Below are 17,163 nucleotides of genomic sequence, written 5' to 3' on the forward strand. Positions count from 1 at the left end.
AATCCAGTCTGGCTTGGTTTGGGACTTTCATTGTTGCTAACATGACAGAGAAGAGTGGAGGGGCCTGGGTCACATATGTGTGTATTTGCACCTTCCTTTTTTTGCCCCTCCTTCACTGCCAGAACTGCTGCCCTTCTGAACTGGGCAGTGCACCTGTGCTGCTCTTGCCTGCTGCAGAGCTTGGTTAGATACCTTTATTTTATTTTAGGAAAGGGATGGATGAGACTGAGAGAGGTTTAGAAGAGGAAAGGAGCAGTAAGATCAGATGTAAAGATCTGGAAACTGTGTAAAATGAAATTGTTTGGACAGGTGAAAAGGCTAATGGGTGACAGGACAAAGAGGTGAGAAACTGATGTATTTAGGACAGTAAAGGACAGAGAGAAAAAAAGTAAGAGCACAAGATAGAAAAGGAAAACTAGCCTAGGCAAAATACGTTCCTGAAGAAAACGTGACAAAAGTTTCTCCTATTACCTGCGATGCGAGTAAGCAGAGCTTTTTTTCCAAGTGACAAGACATACAAGTATGCTTTGAAAAATGCATTCTCTGCAGAATGAAGAGAGAGGTATATCACATCACATGATTAAAGCACCTACATCTAACTATTTAAAACAGTACCAGATTCTAGACAGGCTTCGACTTTGCTGTCTTAATGAAGTCAGGGAAGCACATAACATATGTCAGGGGACATGCTTTTACTTCAAATATTTCACAGAAGAAAGGCTTTTTTAAGCTGATGAAGAGAAAGATGATGTATAAGTCAGTAACATTTTTAACATTGGAATTGAATTGTAATGGTCTGTAATCTTTCTCAGCTTCTCTTAAATGCTGTTATGAGTAAACTGATGTTGCATTCTCTCTTTTTTCCTTTAGATTTCATATTCAGTGTGTAATTGCAAATAGATCACAGAATTTCTAGGTTGAAAGAGACCTCTAGATCATCGAGTCCAACCTCTGACCTAACACTAACAAGTCCTCCACTAAACCATATCCCTAAGCTCTACATCTAAACGTCTTTTAAAGACCTCCAGGGATGGTGACTCCACCACTTCCCTGGGCAGCCTGTTCCAATGTCTAACAACCCTTTTGGTAAAGAAGTTCTTCCTAACATCCAACCTAAACCTCCCCTGGCTCAACTTCAGCCCATTCCCCCTTGTCCTGTCACCGGGCACATGGGAGAACAGACCAACCCCCACCACGCTACAGCCTCCTTTAAGGTACCTGTCGAGAGAGCCTCCTTTTCTCCAGGCTGAACAAGCCCAGCTCCCTCAGCCGTTCCTCATAAGACTTGTTCTCCAGGCCCCTCACCAGCTTGGTTGCCCTTCTCTGGACTCACTCGAGCACCTCGATGTCCTTCTTGTAGCGAGGGGCCCAAAACTGAACACAGTACTCGAGGTGCGGCCTCACCAGAGCCGAGTACAGGGGGACAATCACTTCCCTAGCCCTGCTGGCCACACTGCTTCTTATGCAAGCCAGGATGCTGTTGGCCTTCTTGGCCACCTGAGCACACTGCTGGCTCATATTCAGCCGACTATCAACCATCACTCCCAGGTTCTTCTCTGCCAGGCACAAATAGGATACAAAAAAAATGTGCATAAGGAACTGAGATTTTTCTCTGTGTGTGAGCGGTGGAAAAATGAGGACTCTAGGGTCTTATTTTGCAATATTGAAGTGAGGCATTATAACTGAGCACTTGGTAAATTTTAGTTTAAAAAAACTGCTTGGTAGTTGATTGGCCTTTCTTATATTGCCTTATCAGTAAAAATAATAGCAACTATATTGCTGCTAAACATGTTAAATAATATCTGTTGGTACAAAGCCGTTTTGAAATCCCTGCTAGGATGTTAGGTGTTGATCTTGCTGGGAGTCAAGCACTGAAAAAATTGTTCTAGACCTTTCCACCACTACTCCCTGACTTCTGTTTAGGTCATTAATTACTGAAAATACATAGCCCTTGCTCAGTAGGAACCGTTAAAACCAAGTGTAAACTACAAAGACTGAGGAGAGTGTTGTACTGCATTACGACTTCTGTGGTAGGACAAGAAAAACAGTCTTGTTCTGACAAATGTGCAACATTGCATTTGTGAAACGATGAAACATTACCATAAGAAACAATCAGCTCAGATACTCTAGGGAACATTTAATTCTCTGTGATGCAGTGACAACATTTGGTGAACATTTCTGGCTAGGAAATGAATAATAATTACATCGTAAGTATAGCTATAAGCTCTATTCTGATTTGCGACACTTTTTTGTTTGCTTGGTGGTTTAGCTGTTTATTTATTTATTTATGTTACCACTTATGGACTTAATCATTTTGGGGACTTGTGGTATAATGTAGCAAAAGTCAACACCATAAAAAAAGAATATTATTATCTTCCATTTTGTGGATCAAGGACCTGAGTGCAGAGGGTAAATGATTTGTATGTAACATAACAAGATGTCTCTGGTAGAATTCAAATCTGACTCTAAATCTGATGGCATTTGCCTGGTGTATATCACTTGGGAGGTGACCCCAGCTGAACACTTCAGTAGAACTGGCGTCTATGCCCCCTGATGTACTTCAAGAAGCTCAGACTTTTTCAGGGTTTCAGATGCTGCCATTAAATGGGTGGCAGATAAGAACACATGGCAGCTTTATAACCTCAGAAAAGCAGGGAGCAATGAGATTGCACAGTATTATCTCAGTTTTGTTGTGAGGAAGGGTGATTATTTACATACTTACTAACCATCTATTCACGTGTACTTTGGGCTTAAGCAAGAATCATCTTTGGTCCTGCAGTCACCTGCTCAGAGAAGCACATCTCTTTTTCTCATTAGCTCAAATGTCCTGAATCCTCCACTTCTGTTCTATGTTCATGTTTTTCACAATGTAGACCAGCACATAAGAGGAGATCTCTATCACCTCATATGATAGTTGATCTGACTCTGTCTATAGTCAGTGGAAAGAGACAGGCAACCATAAAGAGCTAATGACTGTTTTTACTGCTCAAGAGTCTGGCAGCAAATAATGGATTTGTACAGCCTGAGGTACTTCTGAATTTATACACTTGTTTCTCTGAACACTGCAAATGCCACTAAATGTGGCTCTTGCCTCCAGGTCTTATTCTGTGAGATTTTCCCTGCTGTGGTATTTGGTTTAGAATTTTTGGATGTAGCAGTTTCTAGAAAATGGGGTGGCTTATTCCCTCCCCGTCCTTCAGGTCCATCACTCCCTCCCAATTCTACACAGATGTTCAGCACTACTGTTCACTGAGTCTCAAAGTCAGCAGGTTGGTGGACCTAATAAATAGGAGGAAAAATTGTAATTATTCTTTTTCTAGATGGGTTAGTTCACCACTCTTGTTCACTTGTGCATAGCTGCTCAGCTTGCTGTGCCAGCATTAGAGCACAGTGGGTACAGATGTTAATAGCTGGAGCAGAGAAACAATAAAGGCTGCTTGATCAACGTGCAGAATTACATGTGGTGTATGTGAAACCACAGCCACATTTTGCACACGTACCACAGGACCTGACGTGAACTCCTTCAGAGGATCAGTTTAATGATTTTGATTGCAGAATCAGAACCTCAATCAGTTTGTCACCAGTTTGTGGGAAGCAACCTTGTAATTTTGTACGGACAATCTCTGTCCATGCTGAACTGCAAAAGACTGGTTTGGTTGCTTGATACCACATCTGTCCTCCCCACACAAAGTGAAATAATTGGATGTACCAAGACATACAGTTTAGGACTTTATTTTGTTTTTGTTATCATGTAAATATATATGCTTACTGACTGACTAAAATATGGTTTCTTGTAATATTCATACGACAGGTCAGTTGCTTCGTCTGAAGATGTTTCGAGAGGACCACGGGTCTTGGATGACAATGTTCTTCAGTACTATCCTCTTCCTCTTCATTTTTTCTCACATTTATAACCTATTCCTCATTATGGAAGGGAATATGAGGTAGGTTGCAGAGTTTTATTCTGTCTCTTTTTTGCTCTAGGATATATTCCATTGGAAACTTGTCATATTATGCTACTTTAGAATGATCAAGAGATTACCAAAATGTAAATATAGTAGTATTCCCCATCTTTTTTATTATTTCTGTTTTCTGAATTTAGGTAGAATAATAATTCAGTTGGTTAATGAACCGAAACTTTAATCCTCTTGGCTACAAAAAGAGGGATCCTAGCCAAATGATAGCAACTATTACTTCAGGGTACTAACAAACATTATATCAAATTGTTTTGATTTGAAGTTACAGCTCAGCAAATCTGATTTGAAGTGAAGACTGAGTAGTTTAAAAGTATAAACACTACTATTGTCCATACTAAGGAAATTCAGAGGTAAAGCTAAAAGAAATTGAAACATCCACACCTGAGGAATCAGACACTCAAAACACAAACATTACATGTGCAGTACAGTGCTATTTTGGTTATGCAAAATAATACTTGCTGATCCAGTTTGTTAAAAAGATTCTTAAAAATGTGTATTTATTTAGTTTTCTTCCCATGAAATGCTCCAACAGGGTGAAGTTACTGTTGGTTGAGGGATGAACAGCTATCTTCTTATTATGTCTGGACTTATTTTAAACTGAACTTTTAATCTGAAATTTATGGTTTAAGAAAACTTGCTTTCTCTTATTGTGCACAAAACCATTTTCAGATGCTGATTTTTGTGAGAAAACCTACATTATTACTCATCTAATACAGGCAAAATGAGATCATTGGACAAAAAATACAGTTGATTTTTTTTTTTTTTAAATGAAAAGCAAGGTAGCATCTGAAGAGTTTTTAGCAAGAAATAAGAAACTCGATGTATATTTCAGTTGAATAACCATATCAAATAATAGAACGACTTGTTTTTAGCAAAATATCAAAGGCATATCAACAGAACCTGATGAAGTGTTATTAAATGGACCTTGGCGTGGCATGTTACAAATCTTTGGCTGTCAACAAAAATACGCAGCGTATAAAGTCATCTTAACAATGTGACATAAACCAAACCCTGAGTAGAGAATAGATTGAGTGTCACTGAATGAAACCAAGTGCAGAGCAGCTGAGCTAATCATATGTCATGAAGACTAAATTGATTCAGGCAAGGTGGGTAAAACAGCAGAATCACCCAATATTTTAGAAGAAATGACCGGGAAATGATCATGGTAATGATGTGGTAAATATGAATAGGTGCCTAATAATAGGCAGAATAATCCTCCCTGCAGTAGGGAGCGTGGGAGCATTACAGCTTTCTGGCTTCCCTATTTACATAGTCATATGATTTATTGGTATTATGTTAAGATTTATATTTGGTATTTCTAAAGCTTCAGAAGCTATAACTGGCTATTAGGCAAACATTAACTGCTTTGAAAGCTGGCTCATGACTGGCAACCAGAGTTCATTTGTCCTTGTCAACATTCCTGTTGCCCCTATCTGTTACACACTTCCATTAGCAGCACTGAGGAGATTGCGTGGCAATCAGTGTCCACGTTCATGGAAATAGATAGGCACAGCATATTTCTAAAATAGCTGGTGTTAGTCAACCTATCCTCTCACTTACTAGTCAGGTCCCTCCGTGCCTGGAACTGATGCTAGCCCTAGGTTTGTTACCATCATTTTGGGAAACTGATCATGGCGTGCTCCAGGAATCACCCTGACTTTCTGAAGTGTGTGGAGGCTTGGTAAGGCTGTTTGTGTGTGCATTGCAGCAAAAAGGCAGCAAGCAGATAATGAATAAAAAGTGTCAGTTTCAAACTGCACAACCTAAAACATCAACCTAACAAACAGAGCTATTGGATCAGCCATTTCAAAGCCAAGATAGAACAATGTGTAATACTTACAAAAAGAGGATTTCTACAACAATAGGCAAACATCATTAAAGCCAACTACTTCACATTGTCTTAATACAATGTTTTAAGGAGTAGATTACTTTCTCTTGAGTAAATATAATCTTTGTGAAAGCCATTTGTTTCATGTTTTGTACTTGTGTACAAAACAACACCTCTGTACACGTATTTTGCTACAGAACCTTACTGAAATGACTGGCATCAGAAGAACTGGCTTCCAGGAGAAAGGTCAGAGTCCACCTGTATGATAGTTACAGTCTTTGTAGAGATAAGTAGACCTCATTCCCATGGGATCTTATGAAACACAGGCACTCAGAATACATATCTTTCCAATACAAAGCTTGTGGAAGACTTACAGATACTGTCTACTAAGACTGAGCAGAAAAAAGTTAGTTATTTTTACATATGTTTGCTCCTTGTTCTGTCTTTGGTTCACCTTGCCCTGTGTGCTGCCAAGAGTGATTCTGAAAAGTTCCCGTATGTCACATATTTGATGTCATCAATGAAAATTCCTCTGTGGCTCACCAATAGGAGAATCATATGTCTTGCATGTGCATGCCAGCCTGGGCGACTGCAGCAGAAGCAATATCCTGTTGAGAGGCTGATAAACTGATGCCAGGAGTGCTTTAAAGTCCTATCATGTTTCTATCTCTAAGAAGGTACATTTTGCCATTGCCAAGATTTTTATCTTTTTTTTTTATGAGTATTTTTGAAGACACTTCACATGTGTCTCAATTTGGCAAAGTTGAGGTCTGAATGTATCCCTTAAAGGATAATGGCACAGACTGTAAGTTGCTGGGAAAAAGTAAAAACAGAACGAGTTGCTGGTATTTGAATATACATTATACAGCTGTTTTCTAGGTGAAAGTGTAACTATTTGAACTGAAATTTTTGTGAGGGATTATAATGCATCATTTTTAATTTAAGCCTCTTCTTTTTTTCAGCAACATTTCTTTTTCACCATTTATTGCATTGACCCACTGTACTTTGTTACTGCTCTTTTAGTCAGAGCTCGACATCTGGTTGAGGAAACATATTTGAAAAGCTGTCCGACAATGATCTGCAGCTATTATTTCTTATTCCTTCTCATCCCTGAAAATAGTAAGCAGAAGCCTAGACAGGCACAGAACCCAAGAAAAACAAGGTCTTTAACAGAGAATTTCTCTGTCAGGATTGTGTTAAGCCTACTGTGATGCTTTGGAAGACCAGACTGTGGAGACAGAAAGGAGGAAATGATGCCTGCTTTATGCACGATAATTTAACCCAGGGCTGAAGGAAGGGTTAAGATAAAAGGATTTGCAGTCAGGCCTCATTTTACAAGGTCTGTGTCTCTTAGGTGCTATTTCAGGATAGGTAATTGTAGTTAAGGGATTTTTTCGTTAAGTGTGTTTTTAATTACTTACCAAACCATTCCTAAATAGTCAAGAGGCATGAAATGCCAACAGCAAGACAAAATTACTGGCAAGTTTGTGTAACCATCTTGAAGGGGTTGAGGCACAGCAGGGTTGAGGCACAGGAACAAGGTGTTTGGTATTTGGTCTAACTGGTCCTTCTGAGCAAGAAAGATATGGAAGAGAGAGGCTAAATATGAAAACAATCTGGAGGTAGGAAGGTTCAGCCATTATTCAAATGATTTAGAGATCTGGGGAACATACCAACACAATTCCCACAGAATAGAGTAGCAGGCCTTGTCAAAGCTGCTATGAGACTAAGGCAGAAAAAGTTGTTCTGTGTAAACCAAAGTAACCTTAAGGAGTGCTTTATGCTCAGATAAGGAGAAAAGATTTATTCTGGAATACTTTTAATACTAGAGGCACAGTAAAACCAATTGCAGAGGATCAGAAGAAATATTATCTTACATGATGCCAGAGGCTGCGCTGTGCAGTGGGAATGAGGCCATTTCATTTCCTCTGTAAATTGGGATTTTAAGGCTTTGAAGTAGTGAGAAGGGCATTACCGATTACATCTTCTCAATGGGTGTATGTCTATATTACCCAGCGATATAGTGCACTGAGAGAGGGATGCTGGTATGCCATGACGTGACGCATGTTGGCCTGAGGATCTGCTCTTCACATTGTAAGTCTTGCAAAGGTTTTGTGCAGATGAACAGAAGTGCAAGGTCGGAATGCTGTGGTTCATCTGCACAACAGTCCTCTGCACAACATGTCCAGAAGGCATAGCAAGCAGGCTATCGGATGTCTAAAGTTGATGTCAATTTGTTTGCTCAGCACTTGTTTTTGCCCTCACATGGCTGAAAAAAATCCCTCCTTACTTACTCCATACTTTATCCATCTTACAACATCTGTGGGAGCCTGCTTTGAAACCTCAGTTCATACTCTGAATGTTATTTCCATTGACACAGGCCTGCATATACTGAACAGAAGTTGTTGTTGTTGTTTTCTTTTTTCTTCTTTTTTTTTTCTTTTTCCTTTTTTTTTTTTTTCTTTTTCTTTTTTCTTTTTTCTTTTTTTCTTTTTTCTTTTTTCTTTTTCCCTTAGTTACAGAAAATAAGGAGATAGGGACTGCTCTCTTATGGAACCCAGCATCTGCTTTGCAGTTCTTCCATCCCAAAAAGTATCTAGCAGCTCCTGTCACTTAACCATAATGTTTTCTTTACACACTACTCTGAAAATGGGGGGCAGGGGTGAGTTCCAGTTTGCTTGGAAGCTGAACTGGAGCACTGCCAATGCTGCTGGGCAAGGCTGAAGAGTATGATGTGGTGGTAGCACACCATGACCAGGTGAAGTGCCAATGAGGAGTGGCTATACAACTTTAATGTGGCATCACCATGGCTGCAGCATCAGAGGAAAAAAAAAATTCTTAGGATCCAATACCCATTATGAAGAGGGCAGTCACAGCACCTGATCTGTATGGGCTGCTGGCTGAACACCTCGGTCTGCCATGGGGAGACCTCCTCTGTTGTGGAGGTGGCTGTTGTGTGAGCACCATCCATGCTCGATTTCTTAGAATTGTCCTAATGATTTATTAAGGCCCATCAGGTGCCTGGCACAGAGCTCGTAGACTGTTGCCATGTGAGTAGGAGTGGCCATGCTGTGAGGAAGCGGCAGTGGAGGAGCCATTGCTAACAATCAGCCCCTTGGGGTCCCACCCGGCCCTTCTGTCCCCAGTCCCCATGTAGGGCAGGAACTGGGCATTTCCTCTATATAACCAGTGCCTCCTGGCCCGCCAGGGATAGTTTAGTGTCACTTTGTTGTGACAGGGTGAGTCGTTGTGACAGAGTTTATCCGACCTTCAGCAGGCCTTGGCACCCAGCCACTCACCTGGGGCAATGAATGCACCCAAGGTGGAGGCTCTGCGGGGCACTGAACTTGCAGTTGCATGGAAGCTGGATGTCTGTCTGTCAGGAGTGGTCACTGCACAGTCCCTCTGGGAACATGGTGTGCCAGGAGGCACATCTGGAGTCCCCCCACCCAGCCCTGAACAGGGTGACCCTGTCCATGCAGCCCTCAGCAGGAGATTGATCTCCTAAGTACCTTCATGACCTTCTGGGAGGTGATTTAGATCCTTAAAATGCTTATAATATCTTGCGCTGATGTTATTAATAACACCCAGCCAACGTTTCTGTTAGAAATAGTAAAACTGGAAAAGCAGGAATGCTGCTGAACATTTGCAGCAAAACCAAAACTATTATGTGTAAAAGCAAAGAGCCCATTGTGCTAAAGTAAGACCCTTAGAGGATTAAACAATAAAAACATTTCACAGAGTGACATTCCAGAAAGTTCAGGTCGGCATGACCTAGCTTGAAGACTTTTTAAAAACTTTTTAAGTACATACGTTCACATAATAAATGGTAACAAAGACAATGTGAGAATAACAAGTACTTTAAAAAATGTTTTACTGTATCACATACTTTAAAAAAGGAGAAAAAAAAAAAAGAAAAAAAAAAACGCACACAAAACCCCACCAACTGATCAGAGTCCAGCTCTGCCTGTTACATGGGGAAACTGGAGCTGTGTTGGGCTATGGATTTCTTAATGCTTTCCCAGTGATTCCCAGCTCACAGCATGCAGATCCAGTCAGCTGGCAAGCTCCAGGGTGTCCTCCCCCAGTTGCCTGTTAACGGGAGACTGTGCTACTTTGCCAGAGATCTGATTTCTGCACCTTGACTTTGGACTCAGTCAAAAAGCTAAAAGCAGTTGAAAGGCGGTAGCTCTCTCCTTGACCTTTTATTATCCCTTGTGTTGTACAGTGGCCAACCCTTTAGATGTTTACAGAATCCTCTTCTTGCCCACAGCCACTGCAAGAGGACTGATCCCATCACTGTGGTCTGTTCCATGTTTCAGTACCCTAAGTCCCCAGTACCAGAGGCATATGGTGTGCTACAAGGCATGCTGTTATGCACTTCCAGCTTGGTTTCACAGGAAGGGAGGCTTTTATCTGTAGAGTGAAGGTTAATAGAAATGTGCTTGGTATAAATGTACTGTGTGGTGCGTCAGGTGTGGATTCAAGTTGTCACAAGTGCCTATGTTGGGTGGCAGACCTCTAAATCCAGGGCCTGGAGTTGTGGCTCTTCTCAACACTTTTCAGTTCAACATCTTGTATTTAATTTTCAATGCCCATGTAATCTGCACAGCAAACTGAAGCCATCTTATATCAGAGCCCTATCTATTTTAATCATAAGAATTAGCCATTTACATGTGTTTCAGGCTGTAGGTATTCTAATTAGTTCTGTTATAACAGCTACCAAGTAACTTTGGCCACTGCTAGTCCCATCTAGGCCCTAACCCTGTGCAGTGAACTCATGGAACGATGATTAACTTAGTAGTGTCTGAACAGGTAGGATTAATCTCCTTGAAGTGCAGATGGGAAGGTGTGATATCTCTTTTATCAAAGTATCACTGAACGCTTTTTTGAAACATGAGGGTCTTGTGCATTTATTTATCTGTTAACCAGACTTGTAGTCTTCTGCAGTGATTTTAAGCAGCAAAACATCTAACAGATGAAAGACAGATTATTTATTTAGCTCTGTATCTGAAACTATTTTTTTTTAATCAAATGGGAAGGACGACTTGTTAGTGGAGGGAAGGAAAAAAAGAATATTGCTAGTGTTCTGTAAAACTGCATTTTCAGTTTCTGAGTGTATCCCGAAAAGACCCACGCGGTGGCAGCAAAGGGCATAGTTTAATGTTGGAAAAGTTAAATCCAGTGCAAGTATAAGGGGATTCTTTTTGTCAAAATTTTTTTCCAATACTTTTGTGTGCCACAAACAAATTCATGGTCCCTAATTTATAGTTTTCTTCTTTGAAGGAATTCTGGGTCTTGAACTGTGTAGGAACTGTCCCATATTTTTGTCTTTTATATGACTTTTGTATGCTAAACGTACTAAAATAATTTAAATTGGTACCAAAATGTATTGATTTTTTTTTTTTTTCCAGTTGTATTGCTTTAAATGGAGAAAATATTGCCTAAAGGAAATCTATTCATGGTCTGAACTTTTGGGTAGACCTGTGCGGTGTCAAGAGTTGGACTTGATGATCCTTAAGGGTCCCTTCCAACTCAGGATATTCTATGATTCTATGATTCTATTCTATGTGAGCCTGTGTCAGTAAATAATGCCCCGAGGTTTAGAATTATAACCCAGTGACGTATTTTTCATGTAACATCCAAAAGTCAGAGTTGCAAGTGCTTCTCTCACAAATGTCAGTTGTCTTAGATGAATCAATTTTCAGTTGATCAGCAGATGTTGAAATGTATCATTATTCAACATTGTAAAGTGTCATTAAAATTTTAGACACATGACATTTTCTCTTCTGTTGCTAATTGTGACATTACTATGGCTATAATACAGGTTGTCAGGGTTGTCTTCTTTGAGTGTGGAATGTGTCAGGAGGTGGTTTGGAATGAATTTATTATATGTGTTGTTAGTGTGTTTCAGTTATTCTTATAAAGCAGTAGGAGAAAGTACATTTTTTGGTGTACTTGCATTTTACGGATTATTTCTTTTACAGAAAAAGTGTGAAATTGCAAAAATATTAATAGCAGAAATTACTTAGGAATGAAAATTATTCCTTTAATTAATTTTAACAAAGGCTTATTTTGAAGAGGACTCTGTTTAAGTGATTAAGTGAATTGTGACCCCATTCCAAACATTCTGCAGTTGACGATTGCGTATAAAGAGGGTTTGTGTTTCGTTTAACAACCTGAAATAATTAAGCAGCTATATACATTAAAACAAATAAACAAACAAACACACACACACACACAATAAGAGCTTTCTATTAAATACTTTATCTTTGTCTGGAATAGATACACAGTTCCATTTTTTTCCCCTTGTTGCAATTACATAAAAATAATTGTGTCCCTGGAAATGTGTATTTACTGAAGTTTTTACACCAGATCTTATACAGGATTCTGTCTTTTAGTTTGCTTACTTGCTTTTCAGCAGTTGTAGGTCTAGTCATCATTAGCCTAATTTTTTGGCAAGCATTAGGAACAAACAGGAATGTGTTTTACTGTTATGGTTTTGTAGAACTGCAAGGTCCACAATGGATCTGTATTAGCATTCCGGACTGCCTTCATAGATGTATCTACTCAACCGTGTTTCATGATCTTTATGTTGATGTATCCTTTGTATATATCTGTTTTATAAGGCAAAGTGTAAATTGTTTTTTTTTTTTTTTTTTTTTTTTGTTGGTTTTGTTATGCTCTCTTGTTAAAGCACTCGGCTAGAAAAAAGGTCTTAATATCTGTCCCTGCTCGGTTGGCAAGGATCGGAAATTCAGAAATTTCAAGTTCTTGTGAACTGCCAGAAGGAAGGATTTCAAATCCATAAGTCTTCTATGCCATTCCCAGAGACTAATCCTTTGTGGACATTATGAGTCTTTCCTAAAGAGTATGCAGAAAATGGGGATTCCTTCAAAAGACATATGGGCTAACATAGGCTATGACAGATGTACACTGTGCAAATATACAGAGAGAACAGGAAGTTTAGTACAGTTTTAAGAATTGCAGATGTAAAATACTGCTCCAAGAAAGCAGAAGACAGTAGTCTTGAAGTGGTCTTCGAGTGAGGCTTTTTATTTCAGGTTGTCAACCTAGCTGGGATCCTAAGCCATGGGTATCTAGGGAGATCACATCAGAAAAGAAACCATGTTTTATAAGTAACTGTGATTGAAGAACCTCATATACCTCATATCTTGAGCCAACATTAGTACTTGAAAATCAAAGTTTAAAAAAAAAATAAAATTAAAATTTTTAATTTAAAAGATGGTGGTTGTGAAATCCCAAACCCTTAAAAAAATAGAAAAACAATTCTCCAAACCATGCTCTCTGTGCAGACGGAGGACAAAGTAAGTCTTGCAGATCACAGAACAACCACGACAGAATAATCATAGAACCCAGGGTGGATGGATGTAAACAAGCTCCCAAAGAGCTCCCTAATACATCTTGAGATCCTGCTGGTGGTCAGCATGATCACAGCCTGCCAAAAAACAAAAGGCACTGTTGGAGCTGTGCTGTCATGAAGTACCCATAAGTCAGGTTGATCAGTTTGAGAGCTATGCTAACCATTTTGATGGAATGACTGAAATTAGAAGGAGTTTGTAAAGAAAATCATAGTGGGAGGAAAAAAAAAATCATCCAAGCTAAACCAGTTGAAGGTTATCCCTGATCAGAGATTCCAGAGGGAAGAACTACAAGTGCTGAACATAGCCAGGCCTGTGAGCTAAGAACAGCAACTACAAAGGATGCTGGCAGCTGCCATGGGAAAAGCATGTGAGAGCCAGCAGCACGTCCAGCACCCGAGGAGTCGCAGTCAAGCCCTGGGTTGGACAGAGGAGCAAGGAGCCTGTGGCAGTGACAGAGCTGTCCTGTGGTGTTGCTATGGTGACACTGATGTGACTTTGTTAATGTCTTAGGGCTGTGTCGACTGATTCCCCTTTCCTCCTTTGCAATAAACACCCTTTCCTGCGCTGGGTATGATCGACTAAATAAATTGACCATGTCACTATGTAGTTATACCTTATGCAAAAGTTTATTGTTTACATATTTTATATTTTATGTATTTTTTTTACATATTTTATACCACTGTTATGTATTTTATTTTTTTTTATTTTATTTATTTTTAAAGTCTTATGTTTAATGTAAAAAAATCCACAACTTAAAATATTCAAAACATCAGTCAATGTGTTTGTATTAATGTGAAGAGTATATGAACCAAACTTCATGTAAGCTTGTTCATTTCTTGATGATATAGTAAATTTGACCATTTTTGAAGTGTTCTTGTTCACAACACAAATACAATGACAGATTTTTCCTTTGGCCATCCTGTGGGCATTCAGTGACTTTTTTTTTTTTGTATGTATTTCTTTTTTCCAGTGTATGGGCCAGGGCTATAACATTGCTGTTTTATTTCATACCACTCTGAATTGAACTGACATGTAGTGCTTTTCCTTAATCACACACTGTGACTGTGGCATTGTCTGTTAAGATTTGGGGAAATACTCTGCTCTGTCAGATCTCTTGCCCATTGAGGAGTTGCCCAGTGTTGCGTTTGCCCATGTGTCATTTTCTTTGCCAGTGGCACACAAGCATCAAGTCTCCTGAAGACTGAAATGTTTGGCTCTAACCCAAATTGTTGAGTTCCAAATGAAAAAAATAACCTTGTTTAATGTTAGTGTGTTACATAGCAACTCATGATGTGGAGCCATATGTCTATGGGTAATCGTAATGTAGGAGGCTGAAGGGCCTAAGACACCTTCTGAGGCCTGTTAGGATATAGGCCTTTCAAGATGATCTGCGTGCCTTCTTGTATAGGAAAGCAAATCCTCAGGTGATCTCTTCTCACCATAAACTAGGAAGTTTGTAAAGCTGTAATCTGTACTATTAGGAGGTTTTTCCTTTGTCTGGAAAGAAAAACTAGAACTGGGCCATAACTTCTGTGTGGAACTTCTGCCAGTTCTTGCTAACTGAGGAGCTGGTCCATTAATGTCACTCTTTCCCATTTACTTTAATTCATACAAGATAAAAACAAATACAGTTTTAATAAATAGTAACTTATTAATGAGCACTTCCACTAAAAGCATATTTTTTAAGAAGGAAAATGCTGCTTGGCACTTTTCATCCCTCTTCACTTTGGTTGAACCTCCCCTAAGGCAAGAAGTACCTGGAATGGAAAAACACGTGGCACAACTGCCACCCTAGCGAGCCATTTGCATGCTCTAGGTACTGCTGCTGTGTTCTCTTTTTTATTGTCCTGACAGAACTGGGGAATGGAGAACAAACTGGTCCCCGTCATCTCTGCCAGTGACTAAGTAGGTGGTAGCAGCAGGTGGGTTGGCAGCCTTGTGAGGCTGCTGGAGTGGAGGGCACAGTTGTGGTTCAGCCTGCTGAACATGAAAGCCAGGACAGGGGAGAGAAAGAAATGGAAAATTCAGGAAGAAAATTTATAGGCGCTTGCTTTCCCCTGGCAGCAGCAGTAGCAGCAGCTGATGTGACTCACACATTTGGCCCATGTCCTGCTTCCAGCTCCTACAGGGGAAGGCCTGGGACAACTGCCTCTGCTAGCAGCCTTCCCATGTCCTGTATGCATTTAGTAGCTCACACTGGAATGCGACTACTTGTGTGAAAGAAACTGAGCACTTAAGGTAGTCCTTGCCAGGTTATAGCTCTAGTGTTATGGTTAAACTGCTTTTGCTAGAGAGGGCAATCCATCTGTTGTCTGCATCTTTCAGTAATGTGAGAGAGAATGGAAGAAAATAAAAGACCAGATTTATTCTCAGAGAAAATACTATTTGAGTTTATTCAAGCATTCGCGATTGCAGTACCCCCAAAAGTACATGCATTTGTAAAACACATTTTGTTGTCATCTTGAAAAGTCAGAGCACAGAATTTTTTACAGAAACACCCGAGTTTACCTAGTGATAGTACATGTCTCCCTGTGACTTTGTCTGCTGTTATAACCATCCATCAACCTAAAACTACAACCGTAACAGCAATAATATGTCCTTTAAAAAAGTTATTTACCTGCATTTTCAGCAATTCCATATGTTCTGGGCCTGTTCAAAGAGAATCTATAACTGTGATGTAAATACAGCTGTGCTGTGATAAATCTGGTAAATCTGTAGGATTGCTGCAGTTATCTTAGAGTTTTAAAAGAGGGCACCCAACTCACAGGTAACACTTGTTCATTAATATATTAATACCTCTACAAATCAACAGATTAAGAGATGTACTCGTATATACATGAATTTCTAAATATTTCCTTTAATTTAACAGGAATTGCTTACTTTCATCTAAACTAGACATTTTATATTTTTGTTCAAAAATTTCTGATTGTCACCCAAGCTAGAAAGTTTTCACATTTTGGCCATCAACCAGAAGCTGTGAAAATTTTTAGAAAAATGAAATATATTCCAGTAAAAGAAAAATGGTTGAAAATCTACTTTTTTTTTTTTTTTTTTTTCTTCATGTATTTTTTTTTCCAGTTCTGATTTTGGCTTACTCTGTGAGTCTTCGTGCCAAATCTTGAGTTCTTTAGTCAGAATACCCATAAGATGATCCAGGATTTTTGCTTGGTAATAACTGCAAAACTCTGCTTGCTTTTACTGGTAAGCAACAAATAGCGTCTTAGAATCTCTTCAGCCTTCTTTACAGACATTTTAAGCCTTCTTCCCAGTGCACTTGTCTACAGATTTTGAAGTGAATGTTTTTATTTTCTGTGCCACACTAGTTTGCAAAGTTTAAAGACAGGACTTGCTACCCTTTTTTATTTTTTGGTAGTTGTGCTCAAAATGTATATTGTGGAGTTTCAGCACCCAAAGCATCTTCACACTTGAGTAAGTTCCTGGAAGTTTTGTTACATAGTCTTATGGTGGTGGTCCTGTGTTTGCTTATGAGCTTTACTGATGTTTCCACCTGCCTGCTGATAAGAATGTAAATTCTTCTGTAATTCACAAAATTAGTTTTAGATCAGAACAGTGCTGTGCAATTAAAACTTTAAATTAAACTTTAGTGATTAACACATTCTTACAGCTAGGTAGCCAAACATTGGTTTCTGCAAATTGAGACAGTTATTATTTTGGATAAAACATTGACCACATGCTGTAAAAGTTAATAATCAGTCCAAAATTCTTCAGGAATTCAAAGACCGTATTGAGTAATGGGCAAACAACTACTTATGGCTATACCAGATGGCAGAAAAAATTGCTAAATTAATGAACTTTTTATAATGTATGTTCCCACAGCTTTCTCTGTGTTAACATTGTTCAATTACATTTAGTGTTAAAGCATTATAATTAACATGACATTTTCAGCATTATTCAGACAAAATGCAGTTGCATTCACTGAGATTTTTATCTCGTCCATTCTGTTGGGATATTC

At 39.2% G+C, this 17,163-nt stretch overlaps 1 protein-coding gene across 7 annotated transcripts in view; it reads left to right on the forward strand.

Moving 5' to 3' along the window:
• TMEM117 (transmembrane protein 117) overlaps positions 1-17,163 on the forward strand; it is a 213,616-nt gene that overhangs the window by 28,288 nt on the left and 168,165 nt on the right. For all 7 annotated transcript variants that reach the window (XM_032186931.1, XM_032186938.1, XM_032186945.1 and 4 more), the window contains one exon: positions 3,812-3,944. In XM_032186931.1, the coding sequence (XP_032042822.1) occupies positions 3,812-3,944 (133 nt within the window). The remainder of the gene's footprint in view (positions 1-3,811; positions 3,945-17,163) is intronic.

This window comes from Aythya fuligula, chromosome 1 (assembly GCF_009819795.1).
Source record: "Aythya fuligula isolate bAytFul2 chromosome 1, bAytFul2.pri, whole genome shotgun sequence".
NCBI classification, from domain to species: domain Eukaryota; kingdom Metazoa; phylum Chordata; class Aves; order Anseriformes; family Anatidae; genus Aythya; species Aythya fuligula.